The sequence below is a fragment of the Leptodactylus fuscus genome, chromosome 4 (genome assembly GCF_031893055.1).
Source record: "Leptodactylus fuscus isolate aLepFus1 chromosome 4, aLepFus1.hap2, whole genome shotgun sequence".
Classification (NCBI taxonomy): Eukaryota; Metazoa; Chordata; class Amphibia; order Anura; family Leptodactylidae; genus Leptodactylus; species Leptodactylus fuscus.
The window spans coordinates 105,300,635-105,327,780 of NC_134268.1; the positions used below are offsets into that span (position 1 = coordinate 105,300,635).

A 27,146-nucleotide genomic window follows, 5' to 3' on the forward strand; every position below is an offset into this window, starting at 1 on the left:
ATCAAGTTAGGTTTACACCTGTGCCTGGTTTCCGTTTGGAGATTCCGTTCCCCATTCCACTTGAAAAATTCGGAAAGTTGCAGGACTTTTCTCTCCGGATTTTTCGGGCAGAAATCAGACAGACCCCATTATAGTGTATGGGGTCCACGGATTTCTGCTGGTAACCACTTTTCAAGTGGATTGGGTTTCTGTTTTTCAGGTCCCCAAGCGGACACGAATTACAGAAACCCAAACGCAAGTGTAAATCTAGCATCAATCACTGCATTCAAGCTTTCCCTGCTGGAGAACCTAATTCCCTGTAGCACTTCCTAATGCCATGAACATTTCCTCTGCGAAAAAGAAAGGACGGCGATGCAAGCTAGATGCCTGTCATTGATGAAAATGTTTGAAACCAGAGTTATAATAAGCAATAGTACAAGCAGGGAATAAATGCCATCATTACGTAGATTGAGACAAAACAAAATGACATCGGAGTGCTTTTTTATAGCCACCTTTAGAAGTGTTTGCCTTATCTTCTGCTATTAAATAGAAAGCACAACATGCTCAGAAAAACACAATCTGCCAAACAAATTACACTTAAAATCTCTGGGTTTTCCTGGAGTTTCCCTTGAAATATAAATAGCACAATGATAACCCAGACTTTGTCAGATAAAGATAACTGTTTACAAGCAGAATGAATATACTGTATAGATTTGCACAGCTGCCCAGTATGGCAGGGTTTCAGTAACAGGTGCACACTATAATAGTCATAGTAAATAGAAATATTATTACCGCTTGCTTGCAGGGTTTCACAACCGGTAGTGAGTAAAACTAAAACTCGTGTTTAGAAGCAGGTATGTTTACATCCGTGTGCACACAACATTGCTCTAACTAAGGAGACCTGAATTAGATGTGGTTAAGTCTGCGCAGAATGGGTGCGAAGAATGGCCTTCATTGATTAGAAAAAAAGGGGAAATGTGTCTTCCTGCACTTGTGAAAGTTGAGTGTGGGTGTTAGGCAGGGCTCGGATGAGGAAGTTAGGACTTCCTTTCAATACCTGAGGAGTACAGCTGGTAGGAAGAGTCATTACTTCCCCCTCTGTCACTGGACAGGATATCCTCATGGGTAAGAATGTGCTGACTGAAGCATTGCAAGGACTCCACATACTGAATGGGAATTCCTCACTGCATATCTGCTCACTAACCATAACCATCTCATGTGTCAGTGATGGTCACTGCTGGAGCTATGCTGCAAAACTCATGACCTAAAAATACACACAGCAGAATCTACTGTTCTGAATAGCTGCAGTGACAGTGTTTTCATGACGCAGATCACATGGCATCATATACATCATCTCTATGTAACATAAGATTTTATATGGTTGTAGCAGTGGCATAAGTAGGAATGGCGGGGCCCCATGGCGAACTTTTGACATAGGTCCCCCCCGACCGACGCTGAAGACCTCAACCAACTGACCCCTACCGCAGCCATCGCCCCCCCCCCCATGCGCGCATTTCTGCGCACACTATAATACGCCATATTGGCCCCAGTACACATTATTATGTCCCCATAGTGGCCCCATTACATAGTATTATGTCCCCATAGTGGCCCCAGTACACAGTATTATGTCCCCATAGTGGCCCCAGTGCACAGTATTATTTATTTATTTTTATTTTTATTTTTTTATGTAGATTGTGAGCCCCACATAGGGAAAAATGTACATTGTGAACCCTATCAGCATGTCTTTTTTGGAATATGGGATGGAAATCCATGCAAACACGGGGAGAACATACAAACTCCTTGCAGATGGTTTTTTGCCCTTGGCGGGATTTGAACACCAGGACCCAGCGCTGCAAGGCTGCAGTGCTAACCACTGAGCCACCGTGTGGCCCCTCCAGTGCACAGTGTTATGTCCCCATACTGGCCCCAGTACACAGTATTATGTCCCATTGTGGACACACATGAACAATTATTATACTCTGGGGTCTTTTCAGACCCCAGACTATAATAATCGGAGACCCAGAGGGATACAAACATAAAAAACTACTGTTACTTACCTATCTCCCGATTCCCCTGCATTCTCCGTCGCTGTCGGCCACCTTCCTGGACGTCATGTGACCGGAGCCCTGCATCGAGGGTCATATGACATCACGCAAGTAGGTCGAAGCCTGCCCGGAGCCTGGAGAGGTAAGTAACACAGTTTTTTATGTTATCTTACCTCTCCCGGGCCTCCGATCGTTATACTCAGGGGTCCGAAAAGACACCCTGAGTATAATAGTGCTTGTGGGGCCCGCGCCGTCACTTACCGATCCCGGCCCCTGCCAGGATCGGTAAGTATATAGGGCCCTTTACCGGCTGGAGTAACTCCAGCCAGTAACTGCCTATTAAAAAAAAAAAAACGCAGCGGTAGCGGCTGTCGCCAGGCCCCTGATGTCCCGGGCCCTGTGGCAGCTGCTACCACGGTAGTTACGCCACTAGTTTGTAGAGAAAGAGCGAGAACAATAAAAATAACAGAAAATATTATAATATTGCGGCATAAGTCTGACATTATACTTACTCCAAGAAATGCTGTACTCATGGGAAATAGAAAAAAAAAAACAATATGTTCATCCTGATCAAAATTATAATGAAAAAATGTATTTTGCAAAGCTTATTTTTATTTTATTGCTACGGTAGTTCATTGTAGAAATGTCTATTAAAAAGAAAATTAAATAGTGCCACCAGAAAGTGTGCTACACAGATTCTGCCCCTAAAAAAGCATGAGAAAGTGTCTTGGTATGGGAGAATAAATGCTGGAATTTAATAGTGGTACTGACGTGGGATTACTTGAGACAAAAAGCAAATGCTTAAAGGGGGTCTGTCATCAGGGTGAAGCATTCAGGTGAGCCAGACCTATCTAAGGGTCCATTCACACGGAGGAAAATGGCGCTTTATTTGGCGCAGAATTTTCAGAGCTGAAAAAAAAGCTTCCCATTGACTTCAATAGGTTCCGCTAGCTTCTTTTTTTCCGCTAGCGGAAAAAAAGCTAGTAGTACCCTTTGAAATCAATGGGAGTCTTTTTTTTCAACATGGAAAATTCTGGTAGCAGAAAATTCCGCTAGTGGGAAAAAAAAGCTATCAGAACCCATTGAAATCAATGGGTGGCTTTTTTTTCCACGCTGAAAATTCAGCGCCAAATAAAGCACCATTTTCCTCTGTGTGAATGGACCCTACTGTGTTGCTGGTATAATTTGCTTCGTCCTGGTCACAGACTCCTTTGTGGCGGGTGCAGTGGCATAACTAGGAATGGCGGGGCCCCGTGGCGAACTTTTGACATGGCCCTCCCCCCAACCGACACCAACACTGAAGACCTCGACCGACCCCCTCCTCTGCACTCTATTATGTCCCTTAGTAAGCCCTGCACACAGTATTATGTCCATTAGTGGCCCCTGCACACAGTATTATCCCCCATAGTGGCCCCTGCACACAGTATTATCCCCCATAGTGGCCCCTGCACACAGTATTATACCCCATAGTGGCCCCTGCATACAGTATTATGTCCCTTAGTGGCCCTGCATACAGTATTATGTCCCATAGTGGCCCCTGCACACAGTATTATATCCAATAGTGGCCCCTGCACACAGTATTATGTCCCCATAGTGGCCCCTGCACACAATTATGTCCAGGATCGGCAAGTAAATAGGGCCCATAACGGCCAATTAAAAAAAAAAAAAAAATGCAGTGGTAGTGGCTGTCGCCGGGCCCCCTAATGGCCCGGGCTCTGTGGCAGCCGCCTCCGCTGCCTCTATGGTAGTTACGCCCCTGGGCGGGTGTGATAATGCCATTGCATCAGCATAGCTTGCTTCAGTATTATAGATAGAAAAGAAACCTGAGGGATATTGAGCAGATAGCTGCAACTTTAAAATCACATGGAATGGAGGAACATTTTATTCAATAAAAGCAAGCAGAGATTTTGCAAATGGAGAGGGATAGCAGCGTCGTAGATTGGCATAACTTATCATATCAATATACAATAAAACATGTTCTCCTTTTTTCTGTCCTCCCCCCACACACACTTTATCTAAAAGAAGCAGATGCCAGTACTTGCTAAAAAAGATTGTCCAGCGTAATGGCCAAACCCTTAGAACTGAATACACACCTAGCTACATGTTGATGAACGCAATTACTTTTCTAGGACTGTGAACAGATTTAGACCAAAATTTCTATGTAAAAAATCTGTAAATGTGAAATTTATTTTGTACACTTAAATGAAATGTTAAAATAATGTGTACTGGCGGAGCGCTGAAATCATGTTACTATGCCAACAAAAGCAAAATAATGAGAAAAAAGACACAGGTCAGTTTCCTACCGTCCGGCTTCTTGCAGAGTGTGGGGTTTCTGCAGGTCTTCCTTCAGTTACACTTGCTCATTCTAGTGTGCCCTTTCCTTTATGTTGGTATGTTAAATGAAACCCATATGGTCGAGCACACTGTATAGATTATGTCATCTCTATATACAACTATTTAAAGGCAAGGTTTGTTTTGTGAACATGTTCCTGTTCTTTCTGTGAATTGGCAAGCCCAGATAGTCCTTGTTCACCTCGTGAAATATAAAACCTGTCTACTTTTTCATTTCCCTTTTGTCGTCTTGCGTATTTTTTTCAGAACTCTCAGGTGTATGTTAAAAATAGCCAGATATTTATACACAGATTTGTCAATTGATGTAAAAACTGACTGTAAAATGCTGTTTTGTAATTTGCTAGTTTTTATAGCTCCAGATTAACCAGATTAATTTTACCAATATGAGAATGCTCTGGCCCAGATTAAGGGTCTGATCAGGTACATCATACCTGACATGACGGGACATGCTATGACATTCCTGCAATATAATGGGTATGCTGAGGATTTCCCAGTCCTCTCCTTACCCTAAAACCTCCAACCATGCTGTACTGTACTGTAAATTGTTCTGTATTTTGATACAGTATATGAAATGTGGCAAGTCTCACCTAAAGGAACTGCTGTCAACCACTGCTACCTATATCTGCTCAATACTTATATAGACCGAGGAACCGCCAATACAAGAAGTCATTTATGGATTTCTATGAGAATAGTAGAAGGGGTCGGGTACACGCTCACTCTTGTGTCTGGTACTGTAGCTTGGTCCTATTCAGGTAAAGGGATAGGAGAGGTAGTAGGAATAGGGTACATACTGTTACTTATTTTACTTATTTATATCAAATCAACATATTCCCCTGTCCCCTATTCCCTCTGCTGGGGCTTACAGTCTACATTTCAATTTTACGGCCAGTATGTTTTGTAGTGTAGGGGAAAACCCACAAAAATGGGGAGATGATACAAACTCCATGTACATGGCAGGAAATAAAGTTTGCATCAAACTGCTTAAATACTCTAAATAGGGATGAATGAATGAGGATGATGATGATGATATAATGTATTTATGTAGTCATTACTGCATTCATAAACACATGCATATGTAGATCTCCTACAGGCTCTTCATCTTCCATCTACTGTCACTTAATATACTGGAGTTTTCTTTTTTTGAACTAGTGTCCCTAAGCAACATATAGAATATTAATATTACCTTATGTTAGGATCATTAATATTTTACATGTTTATAATTTATGGGTATAGAATAAAATATATCATGTTATTAGTTCAAAGCAGATCCTAGAGCATGATGCTACAAGTCATACACAGCAGTCATATGTAGCCTCAGTAAGACTTAGCCACCCCTCTGTTTACTGCTAATAATTCCATTAGTGAATACTGACCAACTAAAAATAGTATTGAGCGAGGAAGACTGAGGCCCGGTTCACATCTGCGTTCGGTATTCTGTTTGAGGAGTCCAATTGGGGTATACAGTATATCATGGTGTTCACTGTGGATAGGACTGTTTGGACACATTTTATCTTGTATGTCAGATCCATGTATGTGTTAAAGCCGCAAGAACAGATGTGTCCTTGATTTTGGCCCTCATTCATTCATTCATTCATTCATGTCTGGTTAACTTTGATGAAGACTATACTGTAAAGGTGAATTGTCTAGAATTAAAAGTGAAGTGCCAAATAATTTAAAGGGGCTCTATCAGCAAAATTTTGCTGCATGAGCCCCACATACGCGTGAATAGCCTTTAAAAAGGCTATTCAGGCATCGGTAATCTTATTTTAAACCCCGCTCCCGTTTTAAAATAAAACTATAAAAACATATATGTAAATCATACCTTTGCATGCACAGGTGGCGGTCGTGCACGATCTGACGTCATCTTCGGTCCCCCCTTCCTCTTCTTTCTTCTTCCAGCGTCGTCCTCCTGTCCTGGCTCCTCTCCGCCTTCATCTTCTGTTCTTCCGGAGTGAAGATGTTCGCGAGCATGCGTAGTTCTAAGGGATACTTAGAACTACAACAAAAATGGCACCGGTGCGTGTGCAATAGCGCTCCGGAGGGAGCACTACTGCGCACGCGCGGGATTTGAATGCAATCCGCCAGAAGAACAGAAGATGAAGGTGGCGAAGAGCCAGGATAGGAGGATGTCGCTGGAAGAAGAAAGAAGAGGAAGGCAGGACCGAAGATGACGTCGGATCGTGCACGACTGCCCCCTCTGCATGCAAAGGTATGACTTACATATATGTTTTTATAGTTTTATTTTAAAACGGGAGCAGGGTTTAAAATAAGATTAGCGGTGCCTGAATAGCCTTTTTAATTTTGCTGATAGAGCCCCTTTACTGTAAGTGTACAGAATACTTCTGAACTATAAATCTTTTTGTTATTACATTCTGTTTCTACATTTTTACCTATATAGACAAGTATAGCATATGGCCTATTTGCCATTTGGCTTGAAATAGAGACAGTTTCCTTACACCCCCTAGTGGTTATGCCAGGATTTAACCCCTTAAGGACCAGGCCATTTTTTGGTTTCGCATTTTCGTTTTTCCCTCCTCACATTTCAAGAGCCATAACTTTTTCATTTTTCAGTTCACAGAGTCACATGATGGCTTATTGTTTGCGGGACAAATTGTACTTTGTAATTGCACCATTCAATATGCTGTGCAATGTACTGGGAAGCTGGAAAAAAATTCAGAATGAGGTGCAATTGGAGAAAAAATGCATTTGCGCCATTTTCTTATGGGTTTAATTTTTACAGCGTTCACTGTTTGGTACAAATGACATGTTACCTGTGTTCTACGTGTCAGTACGAACGCGGTGATACCAAATTTATATAGTATTTGAAATGTTTTGATACTTTTAAAAAAAATGATAAACTTTGCAAAATAGAAAAAATAATTTGTGTCATCATGTTCTAACACCTGTAACTTTTTCATATTTTCATGTATGGAGCTGGTTGTGGTGTCTTTTTATGCGGGACAAGATGACGTTTCTATTGATACCATTTGGGGAAAGATCTGATGGTTTGATCACTTTTTATTCAATTTTTTATAGGAGGCAAAGTGTTGAAAAAAACGCTTTTTGGCTGTTTTTATTTTTTTTGCCGCTACGCCATTCGCAGTACGGGATAAATGTTTTAATATTCTAATAGTTCGGGCATTTTGAAGCGCGGGGATACCTAATATGTTTATGTTTAATGTTCTTTAATTACTTTTATAGCTAATCTAGGGAAAGGGGGGTGATTTGAACTTTTATATTTTTTTATTTTTTTAATACTTTTAAAAACTTTTTTTTTTCTTCTGTTACATTTATGATCAGACCCCTTAGGTACCTTGAAACCTAGGGGGTCTGATCGCTCATACTATTCACTGCAATACTACAGTATTGCAGTGAATAGCAAAATCGCAGCACTTCTATTAGACGATGCCTCTGGCATCGTCTAATACATCTAGTGCAGAGACAAGCCTGGAAGCCTTCAATAGGCTTCCGGCTGTCATAGCAACCGATCACCGCCCTCTTGTGACGTTCAGGAGGGCGGCGATCGGCAAAACATGGCGGCGCCCATGCCGCCTGCGCTGTTTACACGCTGCGGTCGCGTTTGACCGCAGTGTGTAAAGGGTTAACAGCAGCGATCGGCTCGGGCACCGACCGCTGCTGTTATTGGCAGGTCCTGGCTGTATGATACAGCCGGCATCTGCCGTGTATGGAGCGAGCTCAGCGTGTGAGCTCGCTCCATACAGCCCCATGCGACCCATGACGTAGAGTTACGTCAAGGGTCGCTAAGGGGTTAAGGCTGCTGAAAATAAAATCTGATGAAAGGTACTTGCATAGTAGGAAAGGTTTGCTTTTACTCTACCTTTGACATGTAATGAATAGAGATGAGCGAGTACTGTTTGGATCAGCCAATCCGAACAGCACGCTCGCATAGAAATGAATGGACGTAGCCGGCACGCGGGGGGTTAAGCGGCCGGCCGCCGTCAAAGCGGAAGTACCACGTGCATCCATTCATTTCTATGGAGCGTGCTGTTCGGATCGGCTGATCCGAACAGTACTCGCTCATCTCTAGTAATGAAAGAAGAAATTATGTAACCAGAAGGGCTCCGAATTCGTAAAGAAAAAAAAAAAAAGTACCACACCAATTTGGTATTTATTAAGTATTACGCCACTTTCCTCATCACCAGAAATCCATGCCAGCGAGGAACATGCCATATAGGCACCTCTGCAATCTCTGGAAGGTATTATTAAAGACTGGCTTGGAAAATGCCAGTCTTGGTAAATTAGACCCATTGTTCATTGTGATGATGATATCTGTGACAACAACAACAAAAAAGTATTCTGCGTGGGACAAATACTACTGTACATTCCTGATTCCACATTGTCCACACCAACCACCCCGTAGTCATTATTTCTTATTGTGATCCCTACTCTTTACTGTTCCTTGCTTTCTCTCCATCACCTTTACAAGGCCACTTGAATATCCAACTTGATATGTTACTACTTATCTATGCATCTACTCCGCACTAGGAGTTTCTTCCCTGATAGACCTCTGTATTGAGATGCACCTAAGCTTTGTTTTATCTTTTCACGTCACATTGTTAAATATTGCTATGTGGCCGCTTTTTTCTTAATACTATTATACGTACAAATGTGAGGTTGTATGTGGTTTATTGTCCCATGAGATAAAACAGAAAAGCAATATTATCGCTACTCCTACAGTAACTTCTTGGTGATTCGTTATGTAGACTAGTAATTCAGTTTCATTGATTTTATATTGACTAAATTAAGAGGTTGCTGTGAAAATCAATAAAATATTTCGCTGAAGCTATTGCATGTACTTAGATGATATAGGTATGTAAAAGATATCTGTGCAGTACATGTAGCAGGTTTTTCTACTGCAGCGGATGTGTTACATCTGGATTTTGCCATGGATTGTAGGTGCAGCAAAAACTGTGGTGAATTTTTTTTCTGCCATTTTTAGTAAAGACTTTACAAAAGAGTTTTGAACAAGGGTAAAAAATGGGGAAAAAACATGGGAAGACATAAAGTTTAAAGCAATAAGGCACATAATATGCAGTGCGCCATATACAAAGAGCCTTGCAGCATGTGGACAGGGCAGGGGAAGACCTCATTCACTGCCAGGGGGGCATAATCCAACTATGGCCTACAGAGACTTTCAAAATGGTTGTGGTATCCTTGATCTCCTTGAACAACATGATACATGAAACCCTTAACAGCTTCAGCAAGCTCCCATGGCCTTATGCACAGCAGTGACATTTTTGATGGATCTGATGGTTGTTAAAAATAGACGTACTCGTCCATTCTGTTTTTCCAATTTTGGTGTCCAATTGTTATCTGTTTTGCATCAGTTTTTAACTGTCAGTAAAAAAAATCTCAAAGTGGACGTGTGACTAAGTCCTTAAAAATGTTTGCATTTCCCTAAATACATTTTATGTGTTGTCTGTATAGTTTGATTATTTCCATAAGGTGCTGAAAAGCCTGAGATGACCATTTTACTACAGTAAATGTATTATTAATTATTATATTATGAGCCTATTATACAAGCATCTTGGCTGGAGTGGACATTTGACTCTCTGCATAGATTACTATGAATTGCTAACCTGCAACTATACTTGTAGTTTCCAGGCTGTTACCAGGACTCCACAAACCTGTAATAGAACTCTATTTCATATGAGGACACGTGTGTAGTTGAGTGAGGAGATGCCTATAGACAGGATCTAATATAGAGATTCTGAAATGTGCTTATTGAATATACAGATTATTTAATACAATCATATGGTTCTTTTATGTTACTTCATTGTCGTATATTAATTCATTGTCCTATGCTTATTTCTCAGGAGGCCTTTGTTGAACTATATGGCAACAGTGTTCGACCTCCATTTGACCCAATGTGGCCCTCCATCAAGACCATCTTAAGTATTGCTGTCATCGGAGCCTGCATCACTTTAGGAGCCTACCTGGGAAACAAGTGATCATCTTTTATCTGACGCGATCACTTTATAAAGGGACTGATCTGTATGGCTAATGGACAAACTGTCATATCAGCTATAACTGCCAAAGGAGGTTTATTTCTTTATTCTAGAGTTGTTTCCTTTTATAGAAGATTTATTTATTAAAGTTCTTTGGATTTCAAGCTATGCCTCACCATCCTGACCATTACATGTAGCACTTAAAGAGTTTCTATGCTTAGTTTTTTGTTTTTTTTTCTAGTTACTTTCACACTCAAAATCACCTCCATATATAGTGTTTGGTTGCCTGATTATTGCCTGACTTGCCACCATTTCAGTGACCACATTTTGTCTTGTATTGGGACATTTAACATATTTTAAAACTCTTCCCAGTATTTTTCTTCAGCTATGTAGGTTAGTTGTGGCTTCCAAGCTTTATTTTACTATTCTTTCTAGTAGTAAAACATTTGGCAGCCAGGAGTGAAAAGAGAGAATGACATATATGCGCCTATATTCATCTAGTATTCTTTAGTATGGAGTAAGTTCTCTGGAAAGAACATACTGCCATCTTAGTCATCTCTAGCACCATGTGCCTAACTAATGAGAATTTCCAATGACTTTGCTTTGATGAATAGAAATGTGCCACCAGTGAATAAAACATACGTCTGAATTACTATGTAAGTCACTGGCTTTGTCTCACCGCCACAGTTTGGACTAGCTATTCTGAATATATTGTGTTCATTCATGCAAGTGTCTTGCTGAGCACATGTAAGGAATATTGGACAGTTTGTCCGATATTACCAATCATATGCAAAATGATCATAACTCGGAAATCAATACGATGTCTGGAGGTCTAAAAGAGTTATCACCAATATTTGTGAGCCTCTAGCTGAGCACGTAACAGCTGCTTCCTATCCCCTGGACCATCTGTGCTTGTGGCAAATTTCGGCAATGACCTTATCCCATGTGTCGGAACCAAGGGTGAGGAATGCTATGCTGTATTTGGGGCCCTTTATAATTTGGCTAAACAAGATCTGGCAACCAAACAAAGACTAGGCTTCCTAGCTCACTCTGCCATATATAAATTGTCATTTCAGCTTACATTATTCTGTAAAAGTAACTGATTTCCGCTTTATAATTGCTTGGTTAGAACTACTGTTACTTTAAGTTCTAAGTTGCTAAATAACCGAATGTTGCAACTGAAATGCAATACATTCTAATGCAGATCCAGGTGTAGTCTCCAGGTGTAATGGGTCTGACTGATACTAGCTAGCTAGCTACACATACAACAACTGCACCTTATGCATTAAAGGGGCACTATCCTAAAGAAATAGAAGGGATCGATCTGATTAAAGGGTTACACTGCACAAATAGTGATGCTACTGTTAAGATTCATCTTCCACATCTTACATATGGATTATTGCTAAAACATGGCAGCAAGAGATTTAATAGATAAAAAATGAGAATTTGGGAAAAAATGTATTGAAACCTGAGATGTCGCTGCTGTGCTTGACATGTTTTAGTGAAGTCTTCATATGAAACTTCCATTTTCTCTCCTCACAAATCTAAGTTGAATGCAATCTCTGGCTTTAAGGCACAAGTGAAATCCCGCCCTTTTGACCGAATCATGTCTCTTTGGTCAATACATTTATATTTCCTCATTCATTTCTAGGTTTAGTGTCCTGATATGGAAGTGTTTTACAGGAGTTGTCTAGTTTAGAAATAGAATAAGGGTTAGGGTGGAGAGAAACTATGAAGTGCAAAAACGGACGACCCCTTAAATGATCTATAAAGCTCAGACAACTTATTGAACGGCTTAAACATGATAGTGCCCCTTTAAAAAGATGTCCAATAGTGCAATTTGTATGTTTCCTGTATACTACGGTACAGAACATGTAAAGGCTTATATTCTGCATTATGCCTGTAGATCTCAGTGCATGCAAGCCTTGAACGTGAGTTTTCTTGAAATAACTTAATTCTATGCTCCACAGTACATATACAGTGTATAGGTTTTTAACATAGACTGTATGTATTCATGTGGTTTCTAGGGATTCAAGTGAACTAGATGACAACAAAGTCAGAATTCTAAATGTTAATGAAAAAATAATATAGCTCCTTTAACAGCATTGTATGTAGAGGAAAACCTTGAACTAAACCATATTGACCAATTTGATATAGTCTTGGTGGGTTTTTTGCCAGGCTTGCACTAAACAGGTCAATTCTACTGTTGGTTGGTAGTTCTGGTCTTCTGCTGACGCTGTTTCCAGTGTAATGCTGTTGAACTTGCTGTTCTGTCTTTTCTTCTGTTCTCATACTTGTAACGTGGAGAAACAGTTGTGCAATGGGACAGACTAGAAAGGCGGCCAATAGTTGTCTCTATACAGTAACCCTTAGACGTTAGAGACAGCCATTGAGTCTACTAATACCATGTCTTGTTAAGAGTCTTGTCCTAATAGAAGCCCTTACTTATTTTACTCTGAAGCATACTATTTTTATTTCCAAAACTAGTATACATATATATTTTTTTAAGAAAAGAAACATATTTTTGTTATAAGTCTTTAGTTGTGACCTTCTTAGTAGTAGGGTCGAAATAGCTTTCATTTATGGAATCCTGAAGTCAAACTAGTTGACGTTCGCACTCACACTGATGATATTACTATATTTTCAGCCTAACTCCATCTCTTATATGAATAGAATGTATTCACCTGCAAGAGAGAATTAACCAAAAATGAAAACAAAGCAATAAGGACGAGTAATGAAAACATGTACTTGGATAATATGTACATTTAATTTATTGTTACTCTGAATACTGGGGAAACCAGACTGTTATAGGAGTGTACTGGTTACCCATTGTGTTCTTTACTATGTACTATGGAGAACATGTTAACCACCAATGGTTCTTTCTAAAAAATAAAAAAAAAAGATGCTGTGTGATCTATTTGGTTACCTAAAAAATAGATCAATGCAGATTTGCGTGTGCATGACCAAACACCACTTAAAGTTTCCTTGTTGTATCTTTATGTTATACTAATGGTAACCACAGGTAAGAATGGGGCTGTTGATTCAATGTTTGTGCATGTAATCTCTGTACTATGTAGTAGCCGAACGTTGCAATGTTCCCAAGGTTCTGACTGAAGAAAACCGTTGGCATGCCGTAGTGAAGAGAGCACTATAACTTTATGTACCACACAGCCCCTTACAAGCATGTACTAATGTTGTGATGGTGTTGGCATTGTAAGTATAGCAAACTAGAAATGTAATGGACCTTGTTTTAGCCGTGTAGAAGAAATGCTGCTTCCTACCAGTGTGCATCTCAGCATTTTGTATTGCTTTTTAATTGTTCCAACAGTTCATTAAGTGTATTATATTTGTTTTTATTGTAACTTTTATTTTTTTATTTCCTCTATTGTAATGAACGTGGCGTGTTGAGAAGGTATGAATATTATGTGTAAATACTATTGGTCCAGGTCAGTGTGCTTTAGTTTTTATTGTTAGAGGGAAGACAGAAAAGATAGAAAATATTAGTTACCCTTTTGTTTTGTAATTTTTCTACGGATCTTACATACAACAGATCTGAGTTTGTACCTGAAACAACAACCCACATACTGGTACTTACCCCCGGCTGTGCCACGATGAATATCAATCCATTGACTGTGTTGATATGAAAGTATATTTATTGGTTAATCGTCATCCACATTCATTGTTCATTGACTGAAGATAAAGCTGTTGAGGTGAGGAATATGATGGCTATGCTTTATGGTAAACTGACAGCATAACCCATCAGGTGCCATTAACTGTATGATATCATTTGGGTATTTTTTTTTTTAATTTATTTTATTTTTAGCACATTCATTGGGGTGAACTGATAAGTCTGTATATTCAATATCAAGCCCAGTCAGCTTCCCATTCCTTTGGCATGTGGAAGGTCTATTGTGGAACCTATTTTAGGATGTCCACTTGGTTAAGCCCAATGGATACAGAGGCGATGGGAGGTTGCTGACAGTTACATGTTTGTTCACCTAACAGCTATCCTACAGTATGTCTATTGTGTACCTGCACAGACATGGCTAACCTCTCTAGTTGATACCTGGATGGACAGGTTTAGATTTAGGCTTTGGGAGGATTAGATACATTTTGTGGAGGTAAATTTTAAGCAGAAATACATTTTTTAACCTGTTTATTCTGTGGTAACATGAAGTGGCATATTCATTGTCCTAAATTGTATTCACATATTTCAAGATTAAGTTTCATTTCTAATAAATCGGTGAGAAACAAATGATGTTCCCTCTCTTTCCACTGATGTTACCGTGCCCTCTTACCATAATCACAATTTATCTGTCTCTCATTGGGCTGGCACGCCCTTTCTGAGCCTATAGTCCATGTATCAAACATTCTTGGTGGATTGCTCACATCAGTGTCTGTTAACTTAAGAGAGTTATTTATCTTTTGGTGATTTCAATATCAGAGTATTCTTTATTTTGTTACATTTTATATACTGTAGCTAAACGTTAGTAAACTGTGCTGCTAAACTGCCAATATAATTTGAATTTATATTGATGTATATTTTTAGAGGACAGTTTCTTAAAGCTGTTTACATTGGTTAGTATGAAGTATATGACTTTTTTGTCACACATGCAAGGTAGCCATCTTGTTCAGGAATTATCCTGGTCATTATCTCAATTATAATAACTTTATTAGCTATATATACATTGTAAACTTACATTTTCCAGCACTCATTGCATTTTCTTACAGGGGTACTTTGCTTTTGGGAAACTTCTTTCAAAAGTAGGTGTCCCTGAAAGCAGATGACCTCATGGATCCCCGACACTACCACTGGGATTACCTATGGGCTTCCAGGAAATAACACAAATAAATACACTGTGAAGTGATGAAATTGTGAAGGAAAGAAAAAGAACATTATACACTTTCCATTAAAGGGGCTTTCACAAAAAAAACCCTTCTATCTCTAAAATAACCCCTCAGCCTCTGTATCCCGCTACTTACCCAGCTGCATCCTGGCTGGAAAGACTTTCACCTATTGTTGGGCTGTATAGAAACCACTTAGCTTTGATCTATGCTGTTTCCATAACTCCCTTCGAAGTGAATGGGAGTTACAGAAACTGCGTAGAACAGTAAGCTATGTTGTTTCTGTAACACTTATTAACTTGTATTGGAGTTACAGAAACAGTATAGCTCAGAGCTGCGCTGTTTCTGTACAGCCCAGTCCATAATTGAAAGTCTTCTCAGCTGGACCTCAATAGGTAAGATGCATAGACTGACTAGCAATTGGTAAATCCTTCCTTAAGGCTAATGCCCCACATTGCAGAAACGCAGATTTTTTTTGTTGCAGATTTTGCTGCAGTTTTTTGAGCCAAAGTCAGGAGTGCATTGAACAGAAGGGAGAAGTGTAAGAACTTCGTATATATTTCCCATTCCTTTTGTGACCATTCTTGGCTTTAGCTCAAAAACCTGCAAAAAATCTGCAACAAAAAAGCTGTGTTTCCGCAACGTGGTGCCTCAGCCTAACAGATTCTTTAATGCGTTAAGGTTTAATTTTTTATTTCAGCTGCCTCAACTAATCATTTACATACATTAGTGGCAGTATTAATCATACATAGGGCACATGTACACATTGGACAAGGTGTGGGGTATATAGAAGCTACTCTCATACCTAGGCCAAACCACCACCTTCTCTAGATTTCCATAGATCAACTCCTACGCCCACTCCAGCATCTTCTTAAATGACTGACGGCCATGATGTCACTGAAACAGTAACAATTCTCTAATTCATGAAAAAATCTAGTGATTGAATTCCTGTGTAGCAGATATGCATCAAACTATGCATCCATTGAATTATACAAAAATAACTTTTCTCCGACACCACCCAAAATTGGCCCTACTCCAAATCCAAAGTCCCAGTAATATTTTATGATTTTTAGGCTACATGTGGACTCTAGCAACTGGCTGAAGATCAAAGTGTCAGTATACACTGCCAGACTCTACATCTAGCGCCAGTCTACACGTCCATTCTCTGTTCATACACTCCGCATCCTTATTATACAATGAGATAATGATATCCAGGTGTGCTGTTAAGCCTGAACAAACAACGCTTCTCCTGCAGCCATAAGCCTGCCATAGGCAGGTCGTGTTTCTTAACATGGTGTAGTTGACTTTTTTTGTTTTTCATCTGATCATACAACATATGTGTATTATGTAATGATATTATACTAACAGAGTCTGATTTTCAGGATTAGTTACCTTCTTATATTCATATGTACTGGTTTTATTAATCCTTCACTTGCTTTTCCTAGCTTTGAATTATAAAGCTGTATAATGTATCATGTTGTTCATTGTTTTGTAAAATGTTCATTTTATATCATGTGAACATTGCTTTTCATTGTAGTTTGATTGGTACATCATAGACTACCTGCTGTAGAAACTATTCTTTCAATGAAAAGTCATATTCAACTTCATTTTTAACTGACAAAGGTACAGTAGTATCCTAAATCGGCATTCATGTATCTCCATTACACCTCTTGGCATTCTTACCATATACTAGACACCCAACACTGGCTGTCAATCCGGGAGATGGTGAAATTTCAGAATATGTTTTTATTTTGTATCAATGAAGCAGAAATGTATGTGACTGTATCCCCTCCCCAAGATAGAATAAATGATATCTGGAGAATATTCTTTACAGCATATACATAGACTTTCCAGGTAAACATTTACTTTAAGGTTGGACAACACGTGGAATGAATAATTCACATTATTCAATGCCACAGGTCTATACTGCTAGCAGCCAGAATAGTACAAATAATAGTATGTTGTCTGGTTGCTAGAAGTATTAAAAAAGTAAAATAAAACACATCGGTGTAGTAGCTTAGATCTGCCTGTATTCAGAAGCGAAGCATTAACCCCTACTCCCCCAAAACCTTGGCAGCAGCCTGTCAGTCACTATCAGGGGTGGAGGGGAGACTAAGGGAAGTGATGCCGTGCTCATTAATACAGCTAGGCTGAGTTGTGCCGACATTTTTGTGCTGTTTTGGCTTCTAGCAATACAAACCTGTAGCTGTAATGTAATGCCCTTGTATAGATCAGCATACTAAGATGATAGATCTGCTGTAAGACAAGACCAAATTAAAAAAAATCCAAAGCTGTTTGTTCATCTTACTAACTGACACCACCATATCTACGAGAAATAAGTCTGTAATTCCCTGATATATCCCGCAGCTTGGACTGTGTAACCATCACATAAGTCACATAAGTATATAATATATATTTCAAATGTCATCTTCCTCATGGCTGCATGTGCTATTAATACATTGTGTTTGGCAGGGTTAGATACAACTACGTGTCCAGGTGATTTCCCTTCAGATCTTGTACATGTTTTAGCCTGTGCTGAATAACTATGTACATAGCCAAGACCATTGTTCATTGTCCAGATAACATCAGTTGCACAACTTGCCTTTCTGCTTCATTGTTTCCCATGATATTGAGTACCCCTCTTTAATATGTTCATGACACCAGGACTGGATGTATATTTATTGGGGGGACAAGATCACATTTAATTTTAACCATGATAATTATAGTAAGTCATTAAAAGGATAACATTTGCAATGCAAACTGAAACGCAGGTGACGAAAAAACCTAAATAAATCACCCACTCCCCTTTCAAAGCCAGTGCCTTTATCAGGTTGTGTGCCTTACATGAGCAGTCTTAGAGAAAGGAATTAAACGTCACACTTTACAGGGGAAGGAATATGCAGGTTCAAGTGTATGCGAAGTATCCAGATCTGTAGTCATTGTATATTGTATTGTCATCACTAACATACTGTAACATTGTATTATCACTTGTATCTCTATTTGTGTGTGTGTACATATTTATATATTTTTTGTATTGTATATGTAATGTAGCTTTTGTTTGCATCTTAACTGTAAAGCCAGATTTTGCTTTATGGAAATGTATGACATTATGAGCTTTGCGACTTTTAAGTAGCAATATGTAGATTTTGTTTTGAGTACACTGTCAGTTTTACAATGAGAAATATTTCATTAAAATTGTGTTTGATCACATCACAGAGTATGCCATTTATTTATTTTTTTCATAATTTTAGATACATTAAATATACATTAAGTATACATTAGGCAAATTTAGTTAACACCATAAGGATCTGTAAAAAGAGTTGCAATTTTGTGCATTCAATAAATGTTAGTCCTTGGGACGAGTTTTATGATAATTTTAGTCACTCATTTGTTAAAGGGGTTGGCCACCTTCAGACCAATATTGACAAACAAATGTACAATATAAAGATATACAATTTTCCAATATACTTTCTGTATCAATTCCTCACAGTTTTCTAGATCTCTGCTTGCTGCCATTCATTCTGTTACTTCTAGAGGAAAGAAGTCTGACCATGGTCATGTGATTTACGGTCCATGGTCATGTGATGTGCACACAGGTGCCGCTCGTTAGTCACAGCCCAGTAATCAGACGTCTGCCTTGTAATCAGCTGTGCACCTGTGTGCTCATCACATGACCATGGACCGTAAATCACATGACCATGGTCAGCGTTTTATCCTCTAGAAGTAACAGAATGAATGGCAGCAAGCCGATATCTAGAAAACTGTGAGGAATTAATACAGAAAGTATATTGGAAAATTGTATATCTTTTTATTGTACATATGTTTGTCAATATTGATCTGAAAGTGGCCAACCCCTTTAAACTATCTCAAACCGTGATCTCCAAAACTGTATATATATATGGAAGGCCAGGGCCCCACGTAGTGTAAACGCAGTGATTTTGCTGCAGCATATAACCTTTCACAGTAACTGCAAAGTGTGTGGGATTTTAGCTAATCCCATCCATACATTACAGAAAAATATCCACAATGGACATACTTTGATTTAAAAAAACCGTCATGGTTTGGTAAATTGCAACATGTCAATTATACTTATGGAAATGCTGGCATTTTCCGTATAGGTATAATTAAAGCAGAAAGTCCACAGAGCAAACCTCTGCAGACTTTCTGTGAAAAGGTCTGCTGGAAAAACGCAATGCGTTTCCGCTACCAGTTTTTACAGCAGCGCTTTTTGACTATTGCGCGCTGTGTGGCCTTAGCCGAAAGCTGGATTTAGACACTGGAAACCTTTGACAAAAATGCCCACAGTTTTGATCTGGACTTTAAAGGGGCTCTATCAGCAAAATCATGCTGATAGAGCCCCACATATGAGTGCATACCCTTTAAAAAGGCTATTCAGGCATCGGTAATGTTATATTAAACTACCCCCCTGTTTTAAAAAAATAACCTAAAAAAGAATGTGCTCTACTTACGGATCGTGCACGCTGGGCGGGCATTCTGGGTGTGTCTTCATCTTCTTCCCCGCCTCTTCTTCCTCCGATGTCCTCCGGTCCCGTCTTCTTTCAGCGCTCGCTCGCGGACACTGATATGAAAAAACGGCCTGGGCGCATTCGCAGTAGCATGCGGCTTCTACTACGGCTACTGCGCATGCGCCCCGGCTATCACTGGCCGTTCGCGAGCGCTGGAGGAAGACGGGACCAGAGGACATCGGAGGAAGAAGAGGCGGGGATGAAGATGAAGACACACCCTGAATGCCCGCCCAGCGTGCACGTTCGGTAAGTAGAGCACATTCTTTTTTAGGTTATTATTTTAAACCGGGGGGGAAGGGGGGGGTAGTTTAATATAACTTTTACGGTGCCTGAATAGCCTTTGTAAAGGCTATTCACGCATATGTGGGGCTCTATCAGCATGATTTTGCTGATAGAGCCCCTTTAAGAAATTTACATCACATTTTGATTATCAGTTTAACTAGTGGTTTTGCAGATTCAAAAAATTGATGTGAAAAACAGATGAAAGCAGACTGAAAATGATCCATATCCGTTTATATTGGCCTGTTGGGCTATATTCTGATCACGTTTATTACATCAGTTTAGCAGGTCTGTTTAATGATTGCAAAAACTGATGCAAATGGATGTCCATCCGGTTACAAAGAGATCAATGTTAACCACTTGTGGACTGCCCATAAACTATATACGTTCGGATAGTAGCTTCCTTGTTCTGCAAGAACGTACTGGTACATCCAAGTAGTTTTCAGCAGCTGTGCAAAATCTAGGAACCAGCTGTAACTTCAATCAGAGGTCCCAGAGAGAAGGCAGGGAAGGTTTATTACCATCCCTGCCTTCCTGATCACTCAATGAGCACTATATACATGGCTATGGGCACTGCCATGATGAGGCTGCCTTCTGACCTGGCGGTCATGGGATCCGCTAGGATCAGAGTATGTTAGTGCTGTTGTTTACAACATGACCCAGATCAAGCTGTTTACAACATGACCCAGAAACTGGGGTTAAATATACCAGCCCTAGTTACAGTGGAAATCAGCCCCCCCCCCCAATAAAAAATGGGGAAAAAAAATGATTAGTTGCCGCCAAAGGTCTATTATGAATTTATGGTGACACAATGTGAAAAAAATAAATAGAAAAGTTTTTAAAAAAAAATTTAAATAAAATAATTAAAATAAATAAATAATACATCAATTACAAATACATCTTATTACAGGTTCTAGCCCCAATCCCGACGACATCATACAAATTGAAAATTATTGTAATGGGAAAGAATATTTTAAAAAGTTTGTTAGTAGCACTTTGTGCTAGTAAATAAAAAAGATTAAAAGTGAAAAACAGACACGCTTTCCCTCCTCTTTTGCTTATATGTTACCGGATATAATTTTTTTTTTTAAAAAAAGTAAAAACAAAAACATCTTGTAAATAAAGCCCTATGTGTCACAGAAAAAGGACACAAATTAGTCGAACAACCCAAATGATAAAAATGTTACAGCCCTCAAAAATACCCAAAAATGTGTCTGGTCCTGGATCAGAAATAGGCTCGGTACTGAAGTGGTTAAAAAAAAAATCCATTGCTGTCCTTTTTTTTTTTTTGCATGGTATATATTTTTAAATTGATCTCAAAATGAAGGGATGGCCATCTGTTTGCCTCAGTTTGTGCCCATTTTTTTTTTTTTTTTGCATTTGTTAAGCGGATGTTAAAAGTGTGATCTGAATATGAGCATTATATTAAAACGGATCAGTTTCTGTCTGATTTTTTGTGGGACATAAAAAATGTGGTTTGTCCTACTTTTCTGTTCTACAGTAACATATCTATTTTATTTGATATTGACTTCATGTAAATGGATGTAAACAGTTTCCATCAGATTTCATTCATTTTTCACATCAGTTTTTTTGTATCTGCCTGCAAAAAATTATGTGAACATATTCTTAGACACCTCACAATAAGTACCATTTCTAGTGCAACATTAATGCTCCTGAGCTTCTCTTAGTGACCCTACTCACTGTTAGCTATTCACTTTATCCCTCACTAATGCTAACACTTACCTTTCTACATAGTACTGTTGCCTTCTTTGTTTGTCCAGTCAGTAAAAATGCCCTCACTGTGCTCCCACTCAGTAATAATGCTCCATTTTTTCCGTACATAGTAATAATTCCCAAATTGTGCCCCCTCTTCCTATTGCACGCCCCTAAGTAATAAGTCCTGAATTGTGCCTCTTCTAAGTAACAATGCAACTGTTACGCACCCACTCAGTAGTGCTCAGGAATAATGCTCCCAATACACCTCCATTTAGTAATAATGCCCACTTTTGTACCCCTTTTCAGTAATAATGCCCCATTGCATCTGTTAACTAATAATGGGTCCATGGTGCCTCAGCTCAGTAATACTGTCCCCTTGTGTACACTGCTCACTATTCATCATGGGGAGTCTGGTCGAGGTCTAAGTGTCTCTGACACACACTTAGGTGCCGTGGTTAATATTAAGATCTTAAACAGTCACAACTGGTGTTTTAATAGACCGTCACCATTACAGCAGAAGCCTGGGTTTCAGGTATCTTTAGGCTTCCACAGTAAAGACATAATCATATTAACAAAGTAGATAAGGAAGGTTGGATAAAGACACAGATCCATTAAGCCCAACCTATAAAACTACCAATTTGGTCCAGTGAAAGGTGAAAAAAAACAATGAGGAGGACAACAATGCACCCTCAGAAGAAAAACAATTCCTTCCCAGCTCCCAATGTGGCAATTGGATTAATATCCTATACCAAAAATGTCTATCTCTCATAACCTATGAGATCCTTACTTTCAAGAAAGGCATCCAGGCCCATTCAGAACATTGTGTATAATTTATAAGAGCTTAGTGTTATCTGCAAATATTAAGATTTCACCCTGTAAACCCTCTACCATGTCATTAATAAAAATAATAAAAAAACAGAAGAGGACCCAGTACTGGCACCCCACTGGTGACTGTGACCCCACTGGTGATCTCCGTATACAACACTAATAACCACCCTCTGCTTCCTATGGTTCAATCAAATTTTTATAAGAAGGCACACCAGGAAAAGGCAGTGACAAAAACATGGCAAAGATCTAAACAACCACAAGCAGTATGAATGTGCCAAAGCATTTTACATTTACAAGCAAAAGAAAACCAAATAAGAGAGACAACGTACTCAACGGAGCACAAATACATCTAAACTAGGAAATCATAAAAAGGCAAGGCGTAAAAAGAAAAAGGGGACAGAAAAGAAGAAGGAAAAAAAGACTGGGAGGAGTAGGGTTGATTGATGTGGAAGGAGGTCAGTAGTAGGATCAGATCTGATGCAACAGAGTGGTTCCCAATACAGTGTAGGGGCCCCCGCTATCCAGGCATCCATATCTGCCAAGAAACAGAGAGTATTCCAGGGTCTTGAAGTCAATCAGAATTTATCCCATGCACCTTCATCCCAAGCACCCAGCTTATCCATATGCATAACGTAATTGAGTGCCTCCATCCACAGGTCGGGGCAAGTTAGGATTTCTAGAGCCCAAGGAATGCAGCCTTAATAAAATGGCGCAGAAGGCTCTTCTTTAACCTCTTTCCGCTGTTCGTTTTGCTGTTACATCGTGCTGAGTATGTAGTTAACATGGACATAGGAGCTGTAACGCAACTGAGGCCTGGAACTGGCTGCCAGAGCTCGAAGATGCTCTGACTGGCGGATTATCCCCTGGATGCCGTGATCAATAGCGATCACAGCATCCAGCAGGTCCAAGGAGTTGCCATGGCAGCCAGAAGGCGGAGCAATGGCCTCCTGAGTGCCGTTCCCTGTCACAACAATAAAGAATACTCAAACACTAAAAAGTTCAATAAACTCACTTTTACATTTAATAAATACATAGTATGAAAAAAAAATAGTGTTATTTATCCTGTATGGTGAACGGTGTAAAAAAAAAACAAAAAAAACACAATGAGCAAAATTGGTCAATTTGCTTTCCCCAAAAATAACTATAAAAAGTGACAAAAAGTCATACATACTACACATTGGTACCAATAAAAAGTACAACTTTCCCTGCAAATAAGGATATCTCCATCAACAAAACACTAAAAAAAAGTTAAAGATGTCAGAATTACGTTATTTGTAAAATCGGCAAAACATAATAAAACCAATCTAAAAATGGTATCACTGTAATCATAATGACCACTGTACAAAGTTAGAAAAGGGGCCCAGCGGCATAGATAGCAAGGCTTGCTGGGGGTGAGGGCGGTGTAAGGCCAGCACATATAGTTATACAGTACAGAGATGTCCCTCCATAAGGTAGCCATAGCTGGGTAGGACCACCAAATACATAGCATGGAGCCCTCGCTGCGCCACATCGCCAGCAAGCTGTGGACACCTGGGGAAATACAGTCCTATGAAAAAGTTTGGGCACCCCTATTAATCTTAATCATTTTTAGTTCTAAATATTTTGGTGTTTGCAACAGCCATTTCAGTTTGATATATCTAATAACTGATGGACACAGTAATATTTCAGGATTGAAATGAGGTTTATTATACTAACAGAAAATGTGCAATATGCATTAAACCAAAATTTGACCTGTGCAAAAGTATGGGCACCTCAACAGAAAAGTGACATTAATATTTAGTACATCCTCCTTTTGCAAAGATAACAGCCTCTAGTCACTTCCTGTAGCTTTTAATCAGTTCCTGGATCCTGGATGAAGGTATTTTGGACCATTCCTCTTTACAAAACAACTCAAGTTCAGTTAAGTTTGATGGTCGCCGAGCATGGACAGCCCGCTTCACATCACCCCACAGATGTTCAATGATATTCAGGTCTGGGGACTGGGATGGCCATTCGAGAACATTGTAATTGTTCCTCTGCATGAATGCCTGAGTCGATTTGGAGCGGTGTTTTGGATCATTGTCTTGCTGAAATATCCATCCCCGGTGTAACTTCAACTTCGTCACTGATTCTTGAACATTATTCTCAAGAATCTGCTGATACTGAGTGGGATCCATGCGACCCTCAACTTTAACAAGATTCCTGGTGCTGGCATTGGCCACACAGCCACAAAGCATGATGGAACCTCCACCAAATTTTACAGTGGGTATCAAGTGTTTTTTTTGGAATGCTGTTTTTTTGGACACCATGCATAACGCCTTTTTGTATGACCAAACAACTCAATCTTTGTTTCATCAGTCACAGGATCTTCTTCCAAAATGAAGCTGGCTTGTCCAAATGTGCTTTTGCATACCTCAGGCGACTCTGTTTGTGGCGTGCTTGCAGAAACGGCTTCTTTCTCATGACTCTCCCATACAGCTTCTCCTTGTACAAAGTGCACTGTTGAACGATGCACAGTGACTCCATCTGCAGCAAGATGATGCTGCAGCTCTTTGGAGGTGGTCTGTGGATTGTCCTTGACTGTTCTCACCATTCTTCTTCTCTGCCTTTCTGATATTTTTATTGGCCTGCCACTTCTGGGCTTAACAAGAACTGTCCCTGTGGTCTTCCATTTCCTTTCTATGTTCCTCACAGTGGAAACTGACAAGTTAAATCTCTGAGACAACTTTTTGTATCCTTCCCCTGAACAACTATGTTGAACAAGCTTTGTTTTCAGATCATTTGAGAGCGGGCTGTCCATGCTCGGCGACCATCAAACTTAACTGAACTTGAATTGTTTTGTAAAGAGGAATGGTCCAAAATACCTTCATCCAGGATCCAGGAACTGATTAAAAGCTACAGGAAGTGACTAGAGGCTGTTATCTTTGCAAAAGGAGGATCTACTAAATATTAATGTCACTTTTCTGTTGAGGTGCCCATACTTTTGCACAGGTCAAATTTTGGTTTAATGCATATTGCACATTTTCTGTTTGTACAATAAACCTCATTTCAATCCTGAAATATTACTGTGTCCATCAGTTATTAGATATATCAAACTGAAATGGCTGCTGCAAACACCAAAATATTTAGAACTAAAAATGATTAAGATTAATAGGGGTGCCCAAACTTTTTCATAGGACTGTAAGTGTTGCAGTCAGAATGTAATACCATTGAGACAGTATTTTATAATTGAGGAGTTAGACATTTTATGAGTCATAGCGTATAATTTCTGCAATTGTTCTCTTGAAAACAAACAATCCAAATCCTGTTCTTACACCTCAGCAAAGAGGAGACCCCCATTCCCCACCCACGATTCAGCAACAAACCATACATTAAGGAAATGATGTGCCAGGGTTGAAGGGGGGGGGAGGCAAAGATCCTTGAATAATGTGTTCAGTAGAAAGGTTGGAGGTGGGAGTCAAGTTCTCCAGATAGTTACATAACTGGAAGTACGTCAGACATCATTATGAAGGGATGCCCAAAGGTTGGAATATTTCTGCAAAAGGACGTTGACCATTGTTGGCCACCACATTCCTAACCCTGAAAAAAGGGATGGGGGATGGGGATGAAACCACTTGGTGCCAATCTTGGCACATGTGCCAGATGTTGCTGATTTTCTTCTGCAATGTGTGGATGGGATTAGCTATGAACCCATCCACATTGCAGGTACTGTAAAAACTGTGTTTTCGCAATATGGGTTCCTGACCTAAGGTGGTTTTACAAAATGGGATTGCTCCAAGCACACAGCCCTTGTAAGGCAATAAAGGTAAGCTGACTTCTAAATTAAAAAAAAAAAAAATATTGCAAAGATGAAGGATGGTGTTTAGGATGATGTTTTTAAAATACAGCTTTTTCCTATTAGCGGATTTGTCTTTTATTTCTTATTTGTTTCTAGTTTGGAGATAAACACTTGGTAATAGAGATGAGCGAACAGTGTTCTATCGAACACATGTTCGATCGGATATCAGGGTGTTCGCCATGTTCGAATCGAATCGAACACCACGTGGTAAAGTGCGCCAAAATTCGATTCCCCTCCCACCTTCCCTGGCGCCTTTTTTGCACCAATAACAGCGCAGGGGAGGTGGGACAGGAACTACGACACTGGGGGCATTGAAAAAAATTGGAAAAAGTCATTGGCTGCCGAAATCAGGTGACCTCCATTTTAGACGAATAGTGGATTTCAAATCCGGGTCATATGAGAATGTGAACTTTGTGACTATGAGACAGGGATAGCTGTACAGGCAGGGATAGCTAGGGATAACCTTTATTTAGGGGGGAATGTTATTAAAAATAACTTTTTGGGGCTCTATCGGGTGTGTAATTGTGATTTTTGTGAGATAAACTTTTTCCCATAGGGATGCATTGGCCAGCGCTGATTGGCCGAATTCCGTACTCTGGCCAATCAGTGCTGGCCAATGCATTCTATTAGCTTGATGAAGCAGAGTGTGCACAAGGGTTCAAGCGCACCCTCGGCTCTGATGTAGCAGAGCCGAGGCTGCACAAGGGTTCAAGCGCACCCTCGGCTCTGATGTAGGAGAGCCGAGGGTGCACTTGAACCCTTGTGCACCCTCAGCTCTGCTACATCAGAG

At 39.7% G+C, this 27,146-nt stretch overlaps 2 protein-coding genes across 2 annotated transcripts in view; one reads left to right on the top strand and one right to left on the bottom strand.

Annotated features, from left to right (window-relative positions):
• BCL2 (BCL2 apoptosis regulator) overlaps window positions 1–18,400 on the top strand; it is a 139,597-nt gene extending 121,197 nt beyond the window's left edge. The window contains exon 3 of the mRNA XM_075270962.1: window positions 10,214–18,400. Within this exon, the coding sequence (XP_075127063.1) occupies window positions 10,214–10,348 (135 nt within the window). The 3' untranslated portion in view covers window positions 10,349–18,400. The remainder of the gene's footprint in view (window positions 1–10,213) is intronic.
• A 4,894-nt stretch (window positions 18,401–23,294) lies between these two features.
• The window catches only part of LOC142201157 (cytochrome c oxidase subunit 4 isoform 1, mitochondrial-like), a 179,457-nt gene continuing 175,605 nt past the window's right edge, over window positions 23,295–27,146 (bottom strand). Inside the window, exon 5 of the mRNA XM_075271984.1 lies at window positions 23,295–23,500. Within this exon, the coding sequence (XP_075128085.1) occupies window positions 23,295–23,500 (206 nt within the window). The remainder of the gene's footprint in view (window positions 23,501–27,146) is intronic.